Source organism: Orbicella faveolata, unplaced genomic scaffold (genome assembly GCF_042242905.1).
Source record: "Orbicella faveolata isolate gen_17 unplaced genomic scaffold, um_ofav_v1 contig_26, whole genome shotgun sequence".
NCBI lineage: Eukaryota > Metazoa > Cnidaria > Anthozoa > Scleractinia > Merulinidae > Orbicella > Orbicella faveolata.
The window spans coordinates 1,015,836-1,041,429 of NW_028301554.1; the positions used below are offsets into that span (position 1 = coordinate 1,015,836).

The window sequence follows — 25,594 nt, forward strand, 5'->3', positions numbered from 1 at the left end:
TCATAATCTCTATATCATTCAACCGTCCATAAAACTGGTGACGGATATTTTAATAAAAGGCATCCTTGTTAACAAGAGAGACGACTGACCAGTAATGCCTATGTCACTCCAGTTTAATCGAGAAATGGTGGAAAATTTGTTTCCATGGCTCAACTTGTTTCAGTGCGCCCAAACTGAATAATTAACTCAAGAAAGTAATTTTCCGCATGTGCTACTATACTTGCGTGCTTTTTTCCGGACCGGGCTCCGGCTCCACATGGAACTCGTTATGCACTGTCTTCTTGACGCCAGAATTTGGCGATCATAATGTTTGGCGTACACAACCAAGCCTTGGCTTGGCAAAGTTTGATATGACTAAAATGAAGACTGAGAATTTCAACAGTTAGGGTGTAGAATGCATCTGATATGATCCAAAATTCATTGATAATCCGAAGACTCCTATTTTAATTGCAATGTGAAACTATCAGCAAAACATCTTAATGCCTACAGCTTTTACTGATTTCTAGTTCTAAAGTCTTGTTGACATTAGCGAGACCTAAGGTATAGTTTTGGGTCACTCCGATACTAGTTACTGAAAACTTATTGTTTTGACCGCCCTCAGACAATTGAAGGATTATAACTGAATCAGATAAGAAGAGATCTATTTTCCCTTTCTGTGAGCGGCTGTGTTGTCATCGTTGTTGTTTGTTTTGTTTTCCATTTTTCATCAGTTTCTCTTTCATTCAGACTAAGTCACTGCATCTTTATTCCCCAGGGCCCCTATGGATACCAGCCTCGTTGCTGAATGGGCTACCCTGGTTAAATAAAGGTACTTACTTACTTACTTACTTACTTACTTACTTACTTACTTACTTACTTACTTACTTACTTACTTACTTACTTACTTACTTACTTACTTACTTACTTACTTACTTACTGCAATATTGATCATTTTTACCAAATGGCTTTGTGGGGTATCCAAACCTGAAAAAAATCTTGATTTAAATAGTTTTGATTTTAAAAACATATTTTAACCTTCTTCTGACAATGTGGTTTTTATATTCTTTGCTGTCTGCCAACGTTCTAGAGTTGGTTTCCTGTTTTCTTTTTTCTCCACTTCAGCCAGCTTATTTCATTAAAAATAGCAGTCTACGGGTTTATGCTTCAAATGATGACTATAATTTTTTATCACTAATCAGCGGAAGCTTGCTATATTATATGGATCAAAAAAATTATTTGGATTTGCACGCAAACGTAGTATACTTTAAACCGAATGGCACATCATTTTCCAATTTAATTGTTAAGAATTAAGAAAAGATGCATTTAATTTAGTTTAAATATTTCCTTTCTCACGCAGAAAGACTGATAAAATCAAGGAAATAAACGATAGCGTTTTTTTCTGTCTGATCTTACTTAAATGGAATTATACGGTTTATTTTTGGTATTGTTGTTTATATCATTTTAAATTAGACTTGAGTATTTTTCTTACTGTCCAGGGTGCTCCCACTAATTAAATATGCCCGATTACATACTCCCGCACGTGACTTTGTACTTACTATTTGACTGCTCCCTCGTATATAAAAGTAGTTATCCCATAAAATACCTTTGTATTGAATATATTACTTTCTAAAGTATTTATTCCTCGCTCTTTTCTTATAATTTGCTGCGTGAGTAGCCCTGGTGAGCGCGGAATATCGAGCTTTGTTATTTTTCAATTTCCGGTTCCGGCTGCGGATAGTTGATGATTGGCTTGTCAATCTCACACATCCATGATTAAGAGGCAGAGATCAAATATCGCACTGGTTTACAAATATGTAGCGCGGCCGAACGTGCTCATTATTGCTGAAATATCCACAGAGTGTGAGGTTTCCATATTTTGGTTCGTTCACAGCTGATCTGGAGTTAAAATGGTAAAGGCAGTCGCAAAATCCACTGTGGAGAAACCACCGAACGGGGAAACGACGCAACTCTGTCCAGACAACATGGAGGACGAAACGACGGTCGAAAATACAGAAGAAGTTGTGGTGGAATGCAAAGGCGAAAGACGAAGAAGATCTCCTCGTACGTGTGTTTTCATTTGCCTTCTGATTCTGGTGTTGTTAGTGGGATTTCTAGTCGTCTACGCAATCGAAAAATCAAATAGGTGAGTGTTCATTCTTTAGTAAGCGGTTCTGTAAACATGTCGTACGACGTAAATGGCATGAGAGCCTAGTTTTACGCTGAAGTCAGTGAGTGTTTTAATGAAGTATCCTTGGACTATTCTACCATCTATGTTTGCTTTATTTCGATCCATGTAATGAACTTATTCGGACTGGTTTTAAAGTTACCACAGCTTTCGTTTGTTCGTTGGCTTTCTTGTGTGTGTCATTGGAGGCGACCAACACAAAGACACCGCTTAGGCATTCCAAGCTCATAATTGCACGGTAAAACCCCATGCTTTATTTTCCGGAAGAAATCGTCGTAAAGATAAAAGGTAAATTTAATTTGTCGGCGCTGCGGAGATCGCTGTTTGCGTCTTCGCCACTTCACGGTATCTGATGGAACCCTGCAATTTTCATCGACACTGAACCAATGAATGGTCGCTTTGATGCTTGCCTAATTACTCTTATTGACTACGAAATTAACCTACAAATTGCTCAAGCCCTTTCACTGTTGACGGTGACAATAGACCTGTTGTTATTGTAATGAACATTGTGAGTGCACAAGTAAAAGCCGTGCAAATTTCGAAACAACCCGGCTGAGTACAATTCTTAGTTAGAAGGTTTCTTAATTGACCTCGACACTTACAACCTGGATTGACTTAAACCACTTTAATCACTCGGCGCCAAAATTTGTTCTGGGTGTTCAACTCTGTCATTAACATCGGAAGAAGCTTCCTAATGAACTTTTTTGTGCGTTGTCTTGAACGGCTTTTCAGTCTCAATAAGAAACGCATTTTTTTGTTGTAAATTTTTGTCTTTAAAAGCCCATGCCACCAAAGAAGTGGAATTAGAAGCGGTGATTTACACGTGCATATAAAGCTTTCGGCCTCCTAAAAGAGCTTTAATCTTAATTATATAAGTGGATTTCACTTTGCGGGTTTTTACGGATATTGGGTTAGAATTCCAGAAGTTGGTCAAATGGCTTCAATGCACCTTACATGCACAACCTAGTCAGATTAAGGTTTTAGTATAATCAAACCCATCCCACAAGTTTTTCAGTTCAATAATAACCGTAAAATCCAATGAGATTTTGTAACTGGATTTTCCATGAAGCCCGTTTCTTTGATTGAAATCTTTTTAAGCCAGATTACAGTTTGGCATTTTTAAAGTGCACTCTGAAAGATTTTTTCCCTCTATCAAAAACTATAAGTCAAACTATGGGAAATACTCAGCATACCTTTTTAAGTATGTTATTTACGTTTCCAATTAAGCCCAAACAGGATAAAAACATAAACTTAAGCAATTTTCCTTTGAAGATTAAGTTTCATGTATTGTAAGATGAGTTGGGTTTTGATTTCCCACAAAATGAAATCAACACTCTGTCTTGAGGAAGAGCCATGAGAACCTGTCAAGAATGGTTTGACTGAGTTTTATTAGGGATTAATATTATCTATAAATTGATCAACCCCTTGACCTGAGTTAATCTTGTGGGATCTCTGAATGGTCAGACACATCTAGATCTATATCCCCTGTCTTTTGATATGAAAAAGCTGGGAGATCAAAGGATTCAATGAAAGAGATCTGAAAGAATTAAAGCAGGTCTATTTAGATGATAAACAATAGTGCTGAAAGAAATTATAGGGGAACCTTGTGTGGCTGGCTCATTCACTTTATTTTTGCCCAAACAAATGTTCAGTCTAACTCACAAAGGTCACTTAAAGAGACCAACATGTTTAAGAAAATTTAAATATGCATCAAACCTATGCCTGATCATGACCAAAGCATTTCTAAAAGTTCAGTCCTTTTAATTTTTTTGCAGCCCGGTTTAATAGTTTTAACTGTATAGGATTAAATTGAACTTGTTGCTGATAAAATTCTATTTCTGGACAGCTACCCTGCCACATGTAGCCTACAATGAGCATTTTTCTGTTTTGTCTGTCACTGCTGACTACCTTTGTAACAACAGTGGTTATAACAACAAAAGGCATAGGGGACCCAAACACTATATCAGCAGTAAAAATAAATGTGCTGTTTACCTGTGTTATGGTGTCTTTTTGAGTCGTTCAAAAGGGATTTAAATGAAGCGAAAGCGGTTTATATTTCCGAATATTATCTCGCCTGCCACTTTGTAATTATGACACTCCGATTACGTCTCAAGTTTCTATTATCGTCGTTAACTATTAACTCTCATCGAGGGGAAAGATTCTCAGGTTTCATAACGGCTGCGCATTGAAAGAGAAAAGAGACAAGGGGTGAAACTTATCAATAGCTTTCATCTAGTCTGTGACTACAGCTGAGTGGACCAGCCTGCATGGTTCCTGGCGTGGATATGTGCGAGGAAACACGAGATGATGGACGGAGGCCTTTGACTGCAATTTCCCCGGGCAATTTTTGTGCCGAGCGCAAATCTTTCATCAACAATACCAGGCAATTTCAACGTTGGTTACTGGTGAGCCGACTGATATTCTGTATTTTTTCTATTTTCGTTTTTTGGCTCGGTATTACAACATAAATTATATATTTTAGCCAGAGAATACATATGTTTTCATGGCTCCAGGCTGCGCTTCGATGGAGTGCATGCTCACAAATTTAAAAGCACTTCCGGTCCAGTCAAGTGTAGTCACAGATCTGGCAAAAAGCCACGTCTAAATAGAACTCAGAAATGAGATGAAATACAAATATAAAAGATAATGGATAACAACATATGTACCGGTAAAGGCTGTTTAACATACCATGGCTTCTAAATCATTATGAACTGCGGAATCTAAATTTCCGGAGCTTTCAAATGGTGCATTTAACTTAGAAATCTGTGGAGAGGTAGTGGAGGTAAAGTTGTTTACATTAGTTGTTTAACACTGGTGAATTTGAAAGTGAAGAATGATCATCGTAGTAAATTTTCCAATTTAAGCAATTGGAAAGAAGAAGCCTGAAAAAAATCAAGGCTTCAACGGGATTCGAACCCCTGACCTCTGCGATACCGGTGCGATGCTCTACCAACTGAGCTATGAAGCCACACATTGGGAGCGAGGTCAATTAATTGAGTTAATATCTTCCCGTGAGGAGTGAAATGATATGAAGTATATATGAAATAATTCATATATGAACTGCGGTTGTAGATGAAAGTGAAGAATGATCATCGCAGTAAAATTTCCAATTTAAACAATTGGAAAGAAGAAGCCTGAAAAAAAATCAAGGCTTCAACGGGATTCGAACCCATGACCTCTGTGATACCGGTGCGATGCTCTACCAACTGAGCTATGAAGCCACACATTGGGAGCAAGGTCAATTAATTGGGTTCATATCTTCCCGTGAGGAGTGAAATGATGTGAAGTATATATGAAATAATTCATATATGAACTGCAGTTGTAGATGAAAGTGAAGAATGATCATCGCAGTAACAGAACAGCTATTAGAGAAGAAGCAATGTTTTGGGCACCATGTCAGATGACAATGCATTTTGAGTGTTCCTAAATACTGTTTTGAAAGTATGAAAGTTGTCATTGCAAAAAGGTGTATTTGTTGACATTTATAAAACAGCAACTTTTGAAGAATTACTTGAGTTGTTACAAATAGAGTGTTTTAAAATGATTTCATAAGTACACAAATTTTGTAAATTTTTTTGTAATGTTTAAGCCAGATGCAAATTACCTATAATCAAAAGTCAGGTTGCACAAAGGTCAGTAGTCAAGAATAGCTTACTGATGGTCAGTTAGTTAGTTAATACACCTGTGTGGAGGCTACAATATACCCTCCAGAACATGTGTCATAAGTTCATCAAAAAACAAACATGGATGAACTTACAGCAGTGACTAAATAGCCAGAAAGTAACATCTGAATGAAGGGTACATTCCATATTTCCATACTCCACATTGCATGTTCTTTTGTGGTGGGACTGTTTCGATTAAGGGATTCCCTTCCCCAAACTTCTTCATGCTCAGTTTTTGATGTTGGCAATAGCATAAAATAACACAGGTCCTATTTATAGTACTTATTGTCCTTTATACTTGTATAATCTGGCAAGAATTGTTTACCCGAAAAATCCTGTTTTCCTAAAATTATGAGTGGTATGTAACTGGTGCATCTTAAACATTAATTTTGTAGATTGTTAAGTGCACAAAGTCATAAAATTTGTCTCACTCACACATTTTAACCTAACAATTGCCTCCTTGTTTCATAACGACAACTCACATTTTCCACCTTTCAGTAACAAAAACAGAAACAAGGGCTGGAACTATGGTGATGATTATATCTTGGTTACTCATCCTCCAACTTTATCTAATACATCATGGCACAATAACAATGTATCATGGGAGGCACAGGAGGAAATTTACACCCTATCAGACGCTATAAGTCAGGATGACATAATGGGTTTGAGGCCTATCTTTAGAAAGGATCTACCAGACAAGTATGTTGCTTATTGGGAAGCTAAACTGAATGGCAAAAGTGGTGAAAAATATGTTATCATTTCAGCTGGTAAGTACATGTACAGTGTATATGGTTGATTTAGGTCTGGTTACTATGTATGTATAACCTGTGAACGCACCTGTACAGGATATGGTGACATAATTATTGGCTCACTGGACTCTTCTGGTGGAGGTCTCTTATGTTGTGTTCTCCACCATCAGAGGCTTTCCCAAACAAATCATCTTTGTAATCTGAGTGTAGAAATTGTCCTACTGGAGATGTGCATGGAAATCTTTTTTGCATTCAGACAGGAGTGTTGATTTGCCTAAGTTTATTTCAGATACATTTCAGATAATTTTGGCAGAAAATTACACTTAGATACACTAATGAAGCCAGGTGTTCAAAATCTGATATTTTTGACCTCCAATTTAGATATATGGGTGGTACACAGCCCAAGGCAAGGGTTGGCTATGTTGTGGTTCAGCAGGTACCAGGGCTGTCATTAAGTTTTGAGTCACAAGTAGCCTTGTTCTCCACACCCATAGCAAACTTGTTACTCGGTGGGTGAATTGTATCAACAACAAGCAATTTCTCCCATAGCATCAAGGAAAAATCAAGCATAAGTACAGATGTTACATGTTAGGACCCTTAATGACAGCCCTTAGCACCATTGGCACAATTTTGTATCTTCCTTTGTTTCATATAAATTTGGGTTATTGACCAAGCTTGTTCAGTCAGCTGAAGATGGCTGGATTTTTGCATGTTTATGGACCAAGAAGTAGTTGAGGTCCATAAGCACCCAATATCCAGCCATCTTGATTAAACAAGCTTGGTCAGTAAAGGATTTATTATATGGAAAAGAACAAAATTTTATTGCAGCCCACAGCAGGTACACACACGTGTGATTGAGTGGGCAAGAAAGTGCCATCTTACCTACTCAGGTAGCCATCACAGTGCAGCATATGGGTCATCTTGCCAGCTCATGGAGTTAGCCATATAGTAAATAATTACGTGTTACCATTACACAAAAACAAGGGAAAATACCAATTTGCACCAAGGGTAAAGTTAACCTGCAACAGCTACACTTGAATTTGGACCAACTTCACAAAATTTACTGTGCAGCAAATTTTACTAGTGTGATATCTGTTTGGATTTCTTATCACATGCACATGTATTACCCTGTGTTTGTTGAGATCACATGAAAGCATTAACCGCAGGGAATTTTTAAAAGCCTGAATACAAGGGGGTGTCAATCTCGTGCCCTTGCATCCCTCACGTGCTCAAAATTAAACTTCTGTGCACAGACTATGAAAATCATGATTGATGTGCAAAAAACATACCCAAAAGCTGTTTCTGATCCTGGCAGATGTACCTTTCAAAATAGATAGATTAAAAAAAAATGATCCCAGAAGTGAATATCTTACAATGTACATGAACAGTGGACATGTGCGTTTTGTAGATTAGTAATTGCATGCTTTCACTGAGAAATCTTTCCAATGCAACTTGGGTTCCTGCATTGTAAAATTAAATACCAGTGAAGTAAGGAGAGAGCAAACGACTGGACATGTAACTGTATGTTCGTTGTACTAAAAGTTCTGTTTTCATACAGCGAGGCAAACTGGTGACCACCGTCTTGTTGAAGAAGGAGCTTTACCAAGCCCCTCAGATGTGCTTACTGCACAAGCCAATCAGAATGGCTATGGCTGTCACAAAGTGTATCGACTGCGACCTGATGGGCTTATGGCATGTGAAGACACTGATGTGAACAGAATAGTTGCAGCGACAAGGAGTGTTGATACTGATTCTTGGGTGTGTATCTCTATTAAGGCTGTTTTTAATAATTAAACATGGCAGTTTCAAAAAAAAATCGTGTTTGAAAAGCTTAAATCGGAAACCTTCTACTGACTGCCATAAGTTTAGTGAGTTTCTAGTTACGAGAATTTGTCAGTTCATCCGGACAACATCTTACATGTACATGATCATGTATGTTGTTTGATAGCTTTCATGAAAGTTGACATGAAATTGTCATTGTTAAGAGAACTGATAAATTCAACCAAAACTATATAACCCTCATTCGGGCCTGCAAGATTTCCCAGGTAGACTTAAATGGTAATTTGTTTACTGGTTTATACTAACCATGCCAACTAAACTTACTGAGAGATCAAAGCAATGAGGTGAGACACGCGTGGGCGGATTAATTAGAATAATGGCAGTTAAGCCATACTTGGCGGATTATCCAGTGGATTAGTGAACAAGACAGCACAGGTCAGAACCGATCAACTAAGATCTACAAGCATAATATAAAAGATCAACATATAAACATATGGACTCTGAAGAAGCACGATCCAAAAATAACCTGATAAGCTGCTGCTTATAACGACATCGTCTCTTTAGAATAAAGGATCGCTGTACTGCGGATTAGGACTAACTTAATCATAAAATCCGCTATGAAAAGGGTTGAATTTTCGTGCTGAATTTCACGTAGAAGTCTCGGCATGAGCTGTCCCTTTTCGTAGTTTGAGAAGCGAAGCCTCTTATTGTCACGCCAATTTTATCCCCCAATCCTGTTCTAATAGCAGACGGGACAGCGCTCTTTTCGTTATTCCGTTTGACCTTCCTGTATTGTCACTGTTAATGCTATGTCGCCCTTAGCTACTTCCTGAATTTCTTGTGAGAAGAAGGGAATAACAACAAATTTGTCCAGATTCAAATCTATTTGAAAGGCATACAATACTATTTCACTCTATTCTATTTCACTCTATTCTATTCAACCCAAAGTCGGACTGTGATGACTACTAGCCAACTAATCAGTGGCAAGTCTCGTCTTCAGCGTGAAATATTAATTCTCACTGCTTTTGTTGTTAATTCTGAAAATTTGGTAATACATAATCAAGACCATATCTCTTGGTTAATTATTTTCTGTGTTTACGTCACCCGTCTGCTTGCCAATGACAAGATAAAAAGGTGTTAGGGGTGACTATATATTAATCTTACCATGTAATAAAGATTGTTGGTAACTAGTGTGATGATCTATCACACAGAATATTAACTGGAGGAATTTGGACAAACAAGTTACCCGTGCTTTACCGGGCTTGAAAAAAGAATGGGACGAGTTGGCTGAACGAGTTCAAAAGATGCCAGAGTGGAATAGGTTCCAGTGGCTGTCGATGAAGACAGGTAAATGACGTGTATAAGGGTCCCTAATGGGTTTTAGGACTCCGGGAACAATATTAAACGTGCTTGCAGGCTATATAACATGAGAGCTAAGACTTGGGTTTCGTTATCAAAAGGCTTCTTTCTGACTGTGATGAACGCAACTTGAGTGTTTACTTGATTGTTAAAACGTTTATTGCAGTAACAGACATTGTATTGGTGAATTCATCGTCATCTTCTAATAGTGCGTTTTGAGTCGTATGCGAGGGTGTTTTTCTTTTTGTTTCGCTCGTGCATGCTTCGGACCCTATTGTAATCTAAATACTTGTCACAATTTGTTTAAGGTGTAAGACCGCAACTCACAACACCAGCTAAGCCGTTAGCAACTGAGCCAACGGCAAAACCAACCAGCCTGGAAACGGAATTTAATTTCCAAGTGGAAGAGACTGAAGATGGGTTCAAGGCGGAATTGGGACTCCGTCCGGGCGACTCGGTCCGGATTCCACTCGGACAAGGGTTCCGTGAAGTCCGTATCAAGTTTGTTGGACTTCGGGACGGTGACATGAAGAAGACAAAGAACTGGAAGAAACATTGGCAGAAACGACTTTGCCGGGTGTTGTGTGGCGTTTGTGAAGGAGAAGGTTACCTGGACATGACAATGGTTAGCAAACGTTTCTTCAAACTGACAAAGATGGGTGATCGCTTCATCAAAGTGAAAGTCGATGCAGATGAGAGTTTCGTGCGAAGACATCTTGAAGGAAGAGAAATACGCTTCAAAGTAGAGCTGCGAACCCGCGGGGCTCGAGATATGATCATTAACTACGGCATTATCCTCAGAAGTAGCAGAAATCGGCGCGCTTTGTCTGACGAATATTTCAGGATTCCTCACGAAGAGTTGTTTCCAAGGTACCGCCAGCCCCAAAACGGCCAATGCATGTCGGGCTCGGGTCCAGTGGCCTGGACAAAAATACTCGGTTACTATGACAACATGGCGGCGAGGACTTCCAAATCAAGATACCCGTAAGTATTTGTCGTAATTTAGGGTGGATTTCGAGTGGTGGTCGTTAAACTAAAACTAAAGTTATCTCGGTGTTGTCTCAGAGGTAAGTCATCAAGAACATTAGAACTCCTTGTAAAGCAATAGGCCAATGGCTAGCTCGGGAGAAGTACAATTCACAGTTGATATTGCAGCTGAATGACCCTTTGGCGTGATTGGTAGAAAACAGGTTACAAACGAGTCATTGGTCAATTACACCGCCATCTTTGCTTTAAATCAAGTTTTGATGTGTCAATTTTGGCGAAACTGCGTTATGTTCTGTCTTGTTATGGATTTTCTTACGTGCTGTGACTTATTCTGTGAGCTACTCAGTAAAAATTTTCATTATTTTATTTAACTGAGAATCTTGTGTTGGAAAAGTACTACAATTTAATCGAATTTGAATGTAAATCTTCTCTTTCTTAGATCAATAAGTCATATTGTAGGTTTGCCCACACATCTGCCTTTAACAATGGACACATCGGTGGAGAACGTGACACGCCGAATCTTTCACAAGCTTGGATCACATTGTTCGCCCTACGGTAGAGGAGTAACCTCTCCTGCTCAAATGACGCGAATCAAGACATTCCTGGGGCGAGAGCTCAAGGTTATTCACCGAGGAGATCATAAAGGGAAGAATGGCCCTTGGACAGACTTGATAATTAACCTTCTTCAGAGGGGCTCCCCAGTCATTGTCAGTAAAGAGACAAGTTATCTCGGTGAACACCATTATATGGTTGTGACAAGAATCCGACAGAGCTCTAAGTACTACAGTTTTTGTCATGGCAAAACCGGTGTATGCTCACCCTGGACTTTAAAGGAAGAATCACTCATGTTTGTTCATGAAGAAGACAGCCCTGGAAAATGGGTTAGCGCTGACACTCATTTTCTGGCTGCGATCATTGAGGTATAAAACAATCCCAAGACAGTTCAAGCACTGGTGTCGCTGTCAGACTGAGATCGATCAACTCGGCTGATCGCTGATCATGTCCATAACTTTGTGGAAGTAATGCTCCATTGTACATGGAAATGAAACTGTAGTCTGGAGAAAATCCGTGAAAAATGGATGAGCAATCATGAATGAACCATAAACTCGAGGCCCTGTCTGTGACAGAGATTTACCGAGTCCAGCGACTTTGTAAATATTGTAATGTAGCAAGCTAAGGCTTGATTCTTGAATAAGTTATATTTGTGAAGTCACAATTTATTTTTTAGGTGCAGATTTTGTATTGTACGAACATGATCTTTTTATTCTATATTGTAACCATTTTGTCAACTGTATTGCTTTTCATATTCATGTAGCTTTTCCACGTAGAGGTCTCGCCATTTAATAAACCTTAAGTTTCGTTCGTAGCATTTTCACGGCACGCTTCACCTTACTGCGCGTTGTGTGGTGAACCACAGTGATCAACGTCTTATTTCTCCTTGCAGTTACAACACAATACAGTAGATCAGTAACTAGAGTAAAAAATATTGTCAAGTATTTGGAGACATCATGATGTGCCACTGAATTCTCCGAACTACACCTATAACATTTAAAAGAATGAGTCGGTTTGGAGAATTTTTCATGCTATCATTTTTTGTATGAAACATTATGACAATATTATTTCAGGTACGATTGGTTTGAGTAAGGTTTCATAGACTTACTAACGACGTGGCTTGCGAAAGGACCCAGTTCTTTTTGCCTACTGATTCACTTCAAACAAGTGAAAATAACCGGTTGCTTTCACCTGCTAACAACGACGCTATAAAGAAATATTTTTCTTTTCCAAAAAGATCTTATGTTTACTTTGTGAGCAGTTAAAGCTGTAGACCGTTTGGTCCTTTCTGTAATTGCCTCAAGAAGAGACCACTTAATAAAAATATATTAAAACCAAGCGAATTGTTTTTGTTTCTAAGTGGTTGGTCGCTTTGGTAATACAGCCGGGAAACGTATTTTTGAAACACTGTTGCTTAGTAAGATAAGGTGTGTCTTAGACGCCAACGCCTGGTGTTCTGCAAGTGTTGACCATTTTACAGTCAAAATGACCGAATCACTTCTACAGTATTTTGTATATGGCTTGCGAGGGTCGCAAGTGACAAAACGCTCGATATTCTTCGGTCCAAAGCACAGTATTGCTTTTATATTAGTTAAATAACCACAACATGATTTCCGAGGTCGCTCATAAAACACCTGCATGGCAAATTGGGGCATGTTCCATCTTCTCGAAATAAACGGTATATTTAGTTATGCAAAAAATCGCAAGTGAAGGATTGCCAAAACAGGCCTCTTTGGGTCGTTCCTAGCGGTTAATTTTTTAGGAACCGCAGTGAAGTGTTCCAAAATTTCAACGAGTTTTTCGATAAACCCCTGGCTCTCGTCCAAGACGCTGATAGGGAATACTGGCTTAGTTTAGTGTACATGTTTCAATTTAAATAATACAAAGCAATCCTCCATGACCGTGTCTTTTTCACAGCCCTCGGGTTATCCTCTCTGGGTTACTCTGCTTGCTAATGTAAAGTGCGTGTAGCAGTCTTGTTCCGTCATGGAGATCGAGGAAAATTGGGTTTGAATTAACAAGCATCCTTGTGGCAACTGATTGGGTCAGTGGTTTGGTCCGCCTTAAAATATCGAGAAAAGCTTAATTTTATTTCAACGATTTTTGACTGCATTTTTAGTGGCGATGACTTGGTGAAACGTTTTGTATCCCTGCCAAAACCACTTCCATCTAAATGCAAAACTTTCGAGTCGGAGTGTCAATGCTGAATAGGGCCACCTGTGTCGCGAAGGGGAACCATACGAAACAAATTGACAATCTTAAATAATTGATGCGCGTTCACCCTTGGACAGTACTGCAAGCCTTCGATGCTCAATTAAGCACCACTAAGGTAACTTCCCTGCTCAAACGTGTTTCTTCCCTGACCTAGAAAAAAAGACTTTGCAGTTCAAAGCCCACCATGAAGCAGGTGATAATGATACTGCTGGTATTAGTTATTCCTGTGGCTTTTTCAAGTAAGTATTACTTCATTATATCTGTGTTGTATTTTACGGTTTGATATGCCTAGTTTCATTTACGCGTTGGAAGCCGCATAGAGCTTAGTGTCTTGTTGATCCGCACCGGGGTTCAATAAAAATATCACGCGACACTGCAAGGCCTTCCTTGTAATCTGGCAATGTGTTTATGAGATTTCGAGACAGTTCATGCACAGAAAAGACCAAGGATGCCGTGAGATAGCGAATAAAAATCCTTGAGACGATTGGTCCGGCTGCTAAATTGTATGTCAAGAACGTGTTTTTCATCCTGAGCTGCAATACCTGAACTTTTTTGAAAAAAAAGACGATCTGAACTAAATTTGTGATGGTTTTTGTTTTAATTCAGTAATTTTTTGACTGAAATGGAACTTTTTGTAACATTTTTCTTTTCAATTTCACGTTGGACTTACAAGCTTCAAAAATTTCAGGAGAAGTTGCAGCGGCGAGTCCATTGTTTTTCCAACGCGCATCTATGCTGCCATTCCTGCCCGAAGAAAATTACAATGAATGTTAAACATGCTTCTATCTTGCCAAAGCATTCCGTTTTCTCGCCTGTTATATCACGCCACCAAAAGATCTCTTCTCAGTGTGGTTTGCTATTTTATGGCCACAGGCAACAACAGCTTTAACAAATTGAGACGCTCCACAATGGCGTTGGCGTCTGCCTCTAGATGTAAGCAGATGTACGGATTTCCTTCTTAAAATCGTAAAAAGATTGGACGTCTCCATACAGGCTACGCCAGCGGCACCCGATCGATTTGAAGCGCCAGTCGAGCATGGAATGGATTTTCTCTGTCGTGTTATTTTATGCGTTTTTCCCTGATTGAAGGTTTCTTTACGCTTTCCTTTTTTTACAGGCATAAAATCATGCGACAGTGCAAATCCATCTTGAACAAAATCGAACCCGGTTTGAGAGATATTTAGCATCAGCATCAAAATTCGAACCTGTGTTTCCAGATATTGCTCTTTTTTTTATCAGTTTTTCATTTTTGTTGGCACAAAGTTGGGCCGGATTCCAAGTCATAGGGATTAGGGACTTGAGAACGGGAGGAGAAGTTAAAAGTTGGAAGTGGGAGCTACATTTTCCGAAGGCGGTCATCATATATTTTCAGACTATCTATGGAAACGGAAAATGTCCGAATAACCAAGTGTTTTCTTATTGACGATGAATTGCGTCACAGCATTGGGTTTCCAGAATTTTCTGAATTAAGCAAGTTTTGCTGATTTGTTTATTTCCATGATTCCGTGGTTTAACTCATTAATAAGTCTGTGAACAGTTCTTACTGGGCGATATGTCCCCCAAAAAAGTGGTTCCTAACCAGTTCACCCGTTTGACAACAACTAGCACTCTTTTAACCTTTGTGCAAACCCTTTCCACAGAAATGTTGCCACAGTTCTCAGTTCTTAAAGAGATGTATCTTGGTAACATCGATTATGGCGGACTTTATAGCGACCAGGACGTGAAGCAGTACCTTTTTAAAGACCTTAACAAGCGTAAGTTACCGGACAATGCCACATGCATACTGCGCATGAGTGCCGTGTTAAATGTCACAACCGAGGAGCCTGGGAGCCAGCAAGGCTTGAAAAACTACTTTTACTTTCATGAACGAGATGAACTTTTAAACTATCTGAAGAAAATGTATGGAGAACCCGACCAGTCTAACAAGACGAAAGATTTCAGTGGCAAAGTTGGAATAATGTCCTTCAAAGTCAGTGGCAGCGAGGCAAGTGAAGATTGCGGTGTTCTGCTGTGGAATGGGAACGGGGTTCATCAGGGGAAAGGTCCTAAGTATTTCCAGTCCGCTCATTTGTGGGCCGCTCCTACAGGTATGAATTGCTGAATGAATAATGAGTTATTGTAAGAATTATTGGAGAGAAAAAATTGGAAAGAAAGGAGAATCGAGAGCGAGTAACAGGGTGACGCAAAACAGAGCAGAGAGCTCTCTAAACATCTCTAATCTTCCTGCGCAGATTTGGTGCTATCAGTCATTTTATTTCGTTATTATGACGTCTTACGTTTCTCTTATATGATCCTTGAAGGTTCATATAAAGATCAGTCTTATTAAAGGGTCCGTCAAGATTGAATGAAAAAGTAATATATAGATTTAGGCCAGCCTAAAAGCGTAGCTCCTGGACCACGTTGTTCAGAGCCAAATAACCCAGGAGAAGGTAGAATTTTGATTTCAGTTTTGTAGCTTTGCGGCGCGGTTTTCTGTATATTGTTTGGCCTTCTGTTTTGAGTTTTAATAATCACTATATACACAAACCAAAGCAGCCAAAAAACATTTGTATAGAAAAAAAAGTTATAATTCGGTTAACTTTTAATCCTTGGTTAGCGTTAACCGACTTCCGAACAGTCCTGCCCTGTTTTCAACAAGTTAACCTCAGATGAGCCCGCGATCCAATCGAAAACCAGCACTTGGTCAGCGGTCAACTTTAAAAAAACACGCGACCTCGATAAGCTGTAAACTTGAGCCCGCGATATGGTCACGTGATACTGGTCAGCGGATACCTTTGTTTGACAGGTGTCAATTGATCATAACATGGATGTCCAATATCAAAGAAGTACACGGTAAACCAAGACTGCATGTCTCTGTCAACCTATTATTTGGAGTATGGCGGCCATGTTGCGCGACTCCGTCGTCGTCGTCGTCGTCGTCGTCGCCGTCGTGCGTACGCGCCCACGAGCAATACCGCTAGCCATGATGACCATGAGAAAATCAACTCATGGGTTTCCTTTTCTCTCCTATATGAGTATGGGGCTCCGCTTGGCGGCCCTTCGGGCCGCCGGAGCTCCGCTAAAATTCCAGCACAGTTCGTTCACTGGCTGAATTTGTAGAACGCATGCAAATTTTAGCAAAAAGAATACCGAATTCTTGGTAACACCACCTCGCACCACCATTTAACAGTAACAGTACTTTATTATTACAAAACTTCCTTTACAAGCCTTAGTAGCTCGCAGCTAGCCACGCTATTCTGGGCGAGCTACTATTACTTTAACAGTATCATAAAAAAGAGGTAAAGTCTTCATACAAGCCAAGTGGCCCTTCAGTATTATAACCGTATTATCTAGTTTAGTTAAAAGAGAGAATAAGAGGGAAATATTATACACAACACAGAGTATAGAGATTGGAAATTTCTCGTAACACCACCTACCAACTGATTTTCCGAAGGTACACCAAAAACTTGGACCTCTAACAATAAAATTTCTTTCAAGACCCCTGATGATCAAAGTTATAACTACTTATACAAACATCTGTGTTTTTTCTAACACTTCAGCTGGATGTGTAACCAATGTAAATGTACAGCAGTCTGGTGGATCGACCTGCTTCCCGTCCAAGTCACAAGTTGAACTCAGATCTGGAAAGAAGATTCCCATCAGCGACCTGGCCATCGGTGACACGGTAAAGACAGTCACTAAGAAAGGTCAGATTGTGTTCAGTCCTGTCATTACGTTCCTGGAGCAAGAACCTGACTACAAAGGTAAGATGTTACTGACTTGAATAGACTTCGTTCATTTAGTCCGTAATTGCACCCCAAAATACCTGTCTGAGAAATGTAAACGCCCCCCACCCACCCCCCCCCCCTCCAAAAAGCTAGCTTGATTTTTCCAGGCCCAAGAAGGCGCCAGCTGAGAGGCCTTGTTAAGTATCAACATTGTTCTCTCTCGATGTCAGACACCAGTGCTGTATATAATTCGTTAATTTTAACCCACAAGATAGCCGGTATCTTTTGTAGGAGGAAGGAGAAGGGAACTAGGGAGGAGCTAGTCTTCCTATGCTGACAGTGGAAAAGATGTCAGCCCTAAATTCCGCGATCGCTATTTTGATGTTCAAAAGAAATCCTCCACGCCTCTCTCGCTTTAACCTGAGTACACTTATTTCCCTTCTTATGATTTTACTTTGTCTAATTCTTTTCTTCCTCTAATAATCTCCAGGCCAATTTATTAACATCACGACTGAAAGCAAAACCCAACTCACCATCAGCGAAGCTCATCTCATTTTCAAAATTGAATTTTTGCGAGGTCCCCGTGGAGAACATACCTCCCGCTCAGTGCATGCGTCCCAAATCAAACCCGGGGACCGCATTGTCGTCCAGGCTCCACAGTGCCGGGGGCCCATTCCTGAGATGGTGGTAGCGGTCTCGACAGTTGAAAGGCAGGGGGCCTTTGCGCCAGTTACCCAGGAAGGGACCATGATAGTGGATGGAGTCTTGGTGTCGTGTTATGCTGACATTGCGGACCATGATTTGGCTGACTCTCTTATGGCCCCTCTAAAGAGCTTTTATAACTGGGCCCCTCAGATACTAGGAGCCAGGGGAAAATACGCACATAGTTACCTAAAACGGGTCCTGCGTCCCATTGGTACAAGGGTCTTTGGAGAGGAAATGTTCTATCAGGGGCCAGACAGCGAAGTCATGGGAGGGAAGGAAACGATCACCTCAGTCTTTGACTGGCATGACGAATGATTTCTTTATCATAACAAAGCGCGGAAGAAAGCCAAGCCAAAACGCTGGTATAAATGAAGAATTTCTAATAGTGCCTTCGAAGAGCTACAGAGAAGCTACGCATTTTTTAAATAGGTAGTTAAAGGTGGTCTTATAATCAGACAATAGGTGTAATGCAGTAATGATTATTAACATTGCCCTGGATCACTAAAACGTTGACAAGGTTGTAAGTTGTTTTTTTTTCCCCGAGTACCTTTTTGCAGGTCTTTTTTTAAATATGCAGATGTGAGCTGATGCAAGTAAACATTCGTGAAGCGTCTTAAGTTGGTCAGAAGGAGATAAGAAGCCACTCATCTCAATAGACCGCTTAAAACAGATAATAAAAAAGACCGATGGATTTTTAACTGTATAAGTAACGTGACAGAAAACCGTCATTTCTTCGTTTGATACAAAACAACCAGGGCTTATATACAGCTCTTTAATTTCTAAATAGCACTGTAAATCTTCTCTGAAATTACTAACTATTAAATATGTATTGCCGAAGTCGACTATTTGTTCTTGACAAAACGAGAAAACACTACATCTTTCTTCATATTTTATCTTCAGTAGCTCATAAATAACGCTAACCACTGTTTTGTATAAACTGCTCAGCGAAGGCATAAGCCGCCAAATTCTTACCTTTAAATAACTAACTAGGGTAAATGGTATTTCCACACAAAACTTTACCTTTTAAACCCCGGCCCGGGAAAGTATGATACACAATGCAGCTCACTGGCCTCTACAAATCTCTCATTGTGTAACCTGTGACTACTTGTTCTAATTGTTTTGAAAGAAGCAAGTTCGCTGATATATTTAACATAGAACACCATTCTTTTTGGCAATGATACATAAAAAACCCCCGCGCTCCGGCTCCGAATACCGACTGTCAGTCAGTGCTAGGTGCCTGCGAAGCCAATCAGATTGCAAATTTGCCGGGTTTTGCGCTAACATCACTATTTACAACTTTAAAGCACGAAACGTAAAGAAAACAATTCATTCGACAAAATAATCCTGAATTGGATGCCACTGTTCTATTTCAAGGTGTGGCTTTTCCATTACTTGTTCCCAGTGCTTGTACTCGCTCTCGACATTCACGCAATACCCAAGATGCACCGTGCCTATCGATACGTCACGCATTCTTCCTCGATGCTTAACTTTGAACATGAGCGTGACCTGCGGCAGTTTGTCCGAGTGCATGTCGAACACAAACACTTCGCTGAAGTTTGGTGTCAAAGTGTTATGCGCGGTCTTTGTTGTTCGACTGCTCAGCTTTCTTCCACAGAAGGTAACCTCGAGTTTAACAAAAGGATCTGAAAAAGCGGGTAAATCGATTAATGAACTGCCGCTTATAAGCCCTCCCGCTTATAAGCCCTTGGCCCCCACCCACCCTCCCACCCTCCAAAAGAAAATAGTGACCACAAGAGTAAAACTTTCACCATAATGGCTGTTTTCATTTCTCGACATCCTTTCGCAAAATCAAACTTGATCCCCTGAATTATACTTCATTTCCAGCCTTGTAATCCTCTCCTTTCCTCCAAATACTTGTTCTATTTTGCTTGGTAGAATCATGCATGTTATCCAATTCATTTGTATCTTTGGTGGTATTTCGCAACATAATATGGAATTACGAACTTTCTTTAATCTATAATTTGTGAGAAGTAGGCTACTGATTTTAATGCTTCAGTTGACTCAGCAATGAGATGTCTTTCTCCGAACGCTGGCTGGGGCAAATTGTTGACATTTTACTCTAACGTCTCTCTGCTCGGGAGTAGTGGACTTGTCCTGACAACAGAACAAAATACTGAGGGACAACACGTACAAGACAAATTGGGACTATTCAAAAGATATTTTAGTCTCGAGACCGTGGAAGAACAAAAATAACCCTGAAATGGGTTTATTCGCTTCTCGTAGATCATGTTCTGTTCAAAATGTCTTATTTTAGTTAGAAAGAAAATGACGTTATTGTTTTCCCAGAAAAGTCAAAACATAACTACTCCGGCCTAATTGTCTTACTCTTATGCATTTCCTTTCTCAGATCTGTGGACTCCTTCTTGGTGTAGAAGACACAGAACACGTCACAAAAAAGCACCGCCTCACCAACCTATTGTTTTCATTGTTTCCTTGTTCTTTTGTACTTTTGCTCTCTATTGGTTTACGTCCGCTGTGTCTTTTACACCAAGTAAGAGCCGATCTCATTCAAAGTATACGTTGCATAAAAAATACTTACTTAGTCTCCCATCCTTCGTAATTGGTTGTAAAGCTCTAGCGCAGTTTAGTTTGACTGTAAGTTTTTGATCCGTTGGGTTGTGACACAATGATATCGACAGTTCACCAAGTTCTGAGGGTGAAACTGGAATTGCCTCCTGCAAAACAAGTCGTGTTGAAAATATCATTAGTTACTTTATAGCCCTGTTACACTCTTGTGCCATAAGAATATCGACGCTGAAATTTGCGAAATTTTAAGAATGAGGCTGAGATACAATACAATTATATGTTTTTAACAAACAATATAAAATTCCTCCTTTCTCTAAACGGCAAAACTAGCCCAAAAACAGCCCTGGTGGTCTCTTGCGATGTGTCATAACAGGCTTTTTTGCCTGCAGTCTGGCTGCAAAATTTAACACCATCTAGACACCAAACACTTGTAAATGATACCAAGATACATTCTAAAACGGAAATCTCATAGGCTATAACTAAAGTGAGAGTATTTTCAGCCTAGAATCGGCAGAAAAACAAGAAAATTCACCCTGGTCTGGAAAAACAATGTTCTTATATATATGTATAAAGAAGGAGTGTTTACTAAACTAGCAGCAGATTGTACACGCATGGCACGAAAGGAAGACTCCAGTAAGAAGTTAGCTCAAGGAATCAATTCTCCAAACAGCTGTGTTATGTTTCTATGGCAATCTGTTCTGAGAATTTACAGTGTGTATCAAGCAGAAGCCATTTCCGTCGCGTTTGCTTATGTCTGATTGGCTGATGCCTGGTAACGAATTCTTGCGTTCAAGTATCTACCAATCAGAGATATTATTACATCGATTATACTGAAGACTCTCAGGAGAAGGACGCTATTAGTGTGCAAGTTTTTGGGCTGAATTGTCAAATAATTCTCTTTCGGGATGGGGTTCTTTTTCGTATTAGGTTACTATAGAATTTCGACGTCAAGAGAGTTGTGGACTCCAAACGGTCTGCAAAAAGAAATATTGATTCACTCTATGGTTTAAGTTGGTTAAAGTGTTGCTTTAAAAACGAGTGACACGTGGAAGTCTTTGAGTTTTGAAGTGTCAGTTACAAAGAACAAGTACATTAAACGGCAAAACCCATTTCAGACTGCCAATATTTTCAGTTGTCTAGAAGCCACGATGCAAACCTTGGAACTCTACAGTGACGTAAAACGAAAAAGAGCCCCATCACATGTAATTACACCTAGCCCTTTTGTCTTTAAATAGAGATCATTAGTAATCATTGTGGCTGGAATACTGCTACTTTGACTTCTTTGCTCTTCTGTGCATTAAAAAACGTGTTGGAATTCTGTCTATCAGCAAATGGCTTTCACTTGAACTTTTTGAGTAACCTTACCTCGTCAAAACAATCGAAAATCTCTTTGTTTTTCTTTGTTTGTTTTTTTTTAGTCACTTGGGAACGTGCAGTAACCATGACCATGTCAAACAGTGCAGAATGATGAAACAAAAACCACAAAAAGTGTAAAAATGTAGATAATTAATTACAAACTTACTTACAATGAAACCGAATACCAAATCATAGAATGTTTCTTTGATACACAGGAATTTGCGAGTTACGCCTAGCTAAAAAGCTATGCCCTGAAATGTCAAAAATGATACCCTTCTATCTCAAAGCTCTTAAAGAGCAATAAACTGGCATTTTTATTTTTGTAAACTGAGCGTAAATGAAACATGTTACAGTGATGAGGGTTTTACCGTTTCAATTACACGACTCATGGCCTCATCATGCGTATTTTAGCTGCATGGACTTTGTGAATTGAAGTTAGCCAGTTTCATCGTTCACCACCTTTAGGGCGTTTACAAAAACGCCTTTAGTGCGGTAATCTGGTATTTGACGATGAGAGATCGAGTGCATTCTCGGATAGTTTACAAAAATAACAAATAAATAAAGACGTTTTCAGATTTAAAGTCCCCTCTAGCGGCTCGTTCTGGAATTGTTTGATTTAATTAGGCAAAACTAAGCTCCAAATGTTTCCTAACCCTTATACATGAGATATATGTACACTGATAAACAGATATAAACGAGACGCAAGGATGTGAAACTACGTGCTTGAAACTACGAGCTCTCATCATTTCAGGGTTTACCTAATTTGTCTAATTTTTCGAACTGTAGTGTATTTTTCCAGCAAGCAGGAAAAATAATGTATTTGCGTCACGTTTGTTGACTTTCTGACGTGTTTCATTGTCCTATAGGAACTCGAATTTCCGAATGTCTCTCTATTTTTACCCATGAAATATGTCTTCAGTGATTTTTTTTTCACTCGAAAAAAGTTAAAATTTTATGTTGGTGAAAATGCCTTTTAAAATGATGAATATGAAGTAAAAAAAGGGGCCTTTAAAAGATAAAAAGATAGATTTATATACGATTTATGATCAGGAAAAAAAACCTTTGTGACACTGAAAATATAAAGTGCGCACTGAAGCGAGAAACTTTTTGTGAAGTTTGAATAGATTGGAACGAGGAAAGTTTGACTGTTTTGCATTTGGGTCCGTTAAAACACTTTTACTTCAATTAATTAAGATTCCTCTGAGTTGTTTCTGATATCTGGTTTCCTAAAGCTCATATTCTCTACTTATAGAGATTTTGTAACTTTACCAATCATTTTGATTCGAAGCGACCATGAGAAAAGAAAAGAAATAAACAAAGTGACACGAAATAGTAACGCAATGAAAGAAAATAAGATGTTGTTATTAAGTGCACGTACCTCAATATTGCAGTAAGTTTCATCTATTTCCACTGGAACGAGAGGAAGTATTTGACTTGTTAACTTGTTCGCAGGAAGTTCCTTTAGTGAGTATTCAACTTCCCCAATTATTGTATTGGCGCCATCATTGAAGAGCTGAAAGCGTAACGTACTTTCATGAAGTTTTGCTGAGGTTATCCCGTGCGCTTCCAATTTTTCATTGAATTGCGGATCATTTGAATTCTTCACCATTCGAGTTTTCTGCTCCCAAATTTGATTCTTACTAAAACTCAACGATGCAATTACTAAGACATCGGGTGGGACATTGTCCTCGGAACTCGCGATTTTTATCCCGCGGATAACGTAAATCTGCAACAAACGAAACGATTGATCGTAGTAAAGGGAAAACTCCAATTTTCCCAAATTGCTGTCGGGAAATTTCTTGTAAACCGCGACCTTTCTATGCTGAGGGAGTGAGAGATTTTCTTTCTGGGGCAGTTGCTTTTTCGTCGGCGAAATTTTACGGGGAGGTTTTAGGGATCGTGGAGTGAGCGGCGGACTGAGAGGACCTGTGTTGATAGCGTTCAGTTGAATTCCCGTCCCGCGATCTTCCGCTTTGCCTTTTACATTGACGCTGTGAACTGTCGCCGACAGAAGTGAGTGTCCATTTCGATAGTCATCCTTTGAAATACTTCCCGATCTCTCACTCCTTATCGGTTGCTGGAGTTGTACGGGAACAGACTGTGGAATATAGAACGGTGGAATGTCCTGTTTGATAACTGCTCGAGACCCATAAGCCGGATCAGAAGTCAGCTTTTTATATTTATACTCGTTGTTCACAGAACGGTTGCGAATAAACTGTACCATGAAGTAGATAATTACGACGACAAATCCAGCGACCAGCCCCAAACCAACCGCCAAAACAACTTAAAAAAACAAAACGAAAACATAAGGATTAAAGTGCTGTTACAGCGGACTGTAAATATTGTCAACTGACGAGTAAAACAATACAAAAAGGACTGAAACACTTACCTTGGTTGACCATTTAGGAAACTTGACGGTTTGTCATCGGCCGATTATCAAAACAGAACCAAAAACCTTTTACATTCTTCTGCATGGTTAAAAGAAACAGAAAGATTTTACGATTTGGGCGAAGATAGGTGTCGAAAGTGCGAGGTCACATTTTCGTTGGATATTAGCACGCTCGTATGGCAAAGTGGTAGAGTCAAAAATAAATTATGTTCCCGTTTTTACGTGTTCTGTGGACAGACTGGCTTCCGGTTCACTTCAGTAACCAATCAGGTCTCTTAAAAAACGATTAAATTTGTCACGCTTAAAGCCACCGGAAGTGACTTTGACCGTCTGAAAACGTACCGCGTTCCAATCAGTTTGAACAAAGCCTTTAGTACATTCCTTATAAAGAAAACGAAAGGGAGAAGGTTAGTGGCTTTAAGTATTGAGAATGAGTTTTTAACCTCAATTAACTTTGCCAATCTTCTATAACGAATTACGAACTCTGATTTCGTTTGTTACGGAGGGATCGCGTGACCACCCACACAACGGCGGCTTCACGGGAAAAGAATATCAACTCATATTTCATAAGTAGACGTATATTTAATATTCAATTATTCAGGCGGGAAGTAATGTCAAATTAAAAGTCGACAGCTGCGGGATAAAGCGACAGTTCAATTTTCAAACCCATTGCATAACTGATTGGGGTCGTAGAATTTTGGTCCAGTTTGTTCACGAATCAATATTTTCGCCGTGAGATAAAGAGCTCTACACGTATAAATTGATAGGCTAGAAATGCTTTAAAAGTCAGAGGTCGAAATAACAGGCAATAAATTAAAAAGGTTAATGCGAAAAAATTAGCCCGTCAATCTTCGAGCGGAAGTCATGCTTTGTCCAACAGAGGAGAAACATTTCAATGAAAGTATCCCGGATAAATTTGCACATTCTTAGAGTTTTCTGGTAAATGTAAGCTTTCCTATGCGTTTTTTTTCCGCATAACAGGATGTGAAATTCAGCTCGCACATGATTGACAAGGTCTCTACAATGTAGGGGAGGCGCGGTGGCCTCATGGTTAGTGCGCTCGTCTCCGGATCGAGCGGTCTGGGTTCGAGCCCTGGCCGGGGACATTGTGTTGTGTTCTTGGGCAAGACACTTTACTCTCACAGTGCCTCTCTCCACCCAGGTGTATAAATGGGTACCGGCGAACTTAATGCTGGGGGTAACCCTGCGATGGACTAGCATCCCATCCAGGGGGGAGTAGAAATACTCCTAGTCGCTTCATGCTACAGAAACCGGGATAAGCTCGGCCTGATGGGCCACTTGGCTCGCATGCAGACTTTCCCTACAATGTAGCTGCTAGCGTTTGTGGCTTATTTTTTAATTTCATGGGTAGTAAGCGACGGACTGTTGGTCTCATAGGGGCATTAGGGAAACTGTGATAAAAA

At 39.6% G+C, this 25,594-nt stretch overlaps 3 protein-coding genes across 4 annotated transcripts; 2 read left to right on the forward strand and 1 right to left on the reverse strand.

Annotated features, from left to right (window-relative positions):
* Positions 1-1,721: 1,721 nt before the first annotated feature.
* LOC110068887 (uncharacterized) lies at positions 1,722-12,590 on the forward strand. Its single transcript, XM_020776305.2, has 6 exons — positions 1,722-2,122; positions 6,325-6,593; positions 8,134-8,333; positions 9,566-9,701; positions 10,022-10,697; positions 11,140-12,590. The coding sequence occupies exons 1-6, from the start codon at positions 1,887-1,889 to the stop codon at positions 11,624-11,626; spliced, it is 2,004 nt and encodes a 667-aa protein (XP_020631964.2). The 5' UTR covers positions 1,722-1,886; the 3' UTR covers positions 11,627-12,590.
* A 923-nt stretch (positions 12,591-13,513) lies between these two features.
* LOC110068889 (sonic hedgehog protein-like) lies at positions 13,514-18,715 on the forward strand. Of its 2 annotated transcripts, XM_020776308.2 has the most exons (4): positions 13,514-13,705; positions 15,107-15,553; positions 17,006-17,209; positions 17,664-18,715. In XM_020776308.2, exons 1-4 carry the CDS (start codon positions 13,651-13,653, stop codon positions 18,191-18,193), a joined length of 1,236 nt encoding a protein of 411 aa, XP_020631967.1. In that variant the 5' UTR covers positions 13,514-13,650; the 3' UTR covers positions 18,194-18,715. The 2 variants fall into 2 exon arrangements, with proteins under 2 accessions (XP_020631967.1, XP_089151494.1); XM_089295368.1 differs by lacking the exon at positions 13,514-13,705 and having other exon boundaries at positions 15,004-15,553.
* LOC110068888 (synaptotagmin-7-like) lies at positions 18,637-24,371 on the reverse strand. The gene is made up of 4 exons (XM_020776307.2): positions 24,171-24,371; positions 23,160-24,064; positions 20,439-20,574; positions 18,637-19,521 (listed from the first exon to the last, which is right to left on the reverse strand). Exons 1-4 carry the CDS (start codon positions 24,181-24,183, stop codon positions 19,205-19,207), a joined length of 1,371 nt encoding a protein of 456 aa, XP_020631966.1. The 5' UTR covers positions 24,184-24,371; the 3' UTR covers positions 18,637-19,204.
* Between the last annotated feature and the right edge of the window lie 1,223 nt (positions 24,372-25,594).

Coding starts and splice junctions, on each gene's coding strand:
- LOC110068887 (XM_020776305.2), top strand. CDS start 1,887: ATGGTAAAGGCAGTCGCAAAATCCACTGTGGAGAAACCACCGAACGGG. Junction 2,123..6,324: donor GCAATCGAAAAATCAAATAG/GTGAGTGTTCAT, acceptor TCCACCTTTCAG/TAACAAAAACAGAAACAAGG. Junction 10,698..11,139: donor ACTTCCAAATCAAGATACCC/GTAAGTATTTGT, acceptor TCTCTTTCTTAG/ATCAATAAGTCATATTGTAG.
- LOC110068889 (XM_089295368.1), top strand. CDS start 15,019: ATGTCCCCCAAAAAAGTGGTTCCTAACCAGTTCACCCGTTTGACAACA. Junction 15,554..17,005: donor TTTGTGGGCCGCTCCTACAG/GTATGAATTGCT, acceptor CTAACACTTCAG/CTGGATGTGTAACCAATGTA. Junction 17,210..17,663: donor GCAAGAACCTGACTACAAAG/GTAAGATGTTAC, acceptor AATAATCTCCAG/GCCAATTTATTAACATCACG.
- LOC110068888 (XM_020776307.2), bottom strand. Junction 20,575..23,159: donor AAACTTACTGCAATATTGAG/GTACGTGCACTT, acceptor CTTGTTTTGCAG/GAGGCAATTCCAGTTTCACC. Junction 19,522..20,438: donor TACGAAGGATGGGAGACTAA/GTAAGTATTTTT, acceptor CCGCTTTTTCAG/ATCCTTTTGTTAAACTCGAG.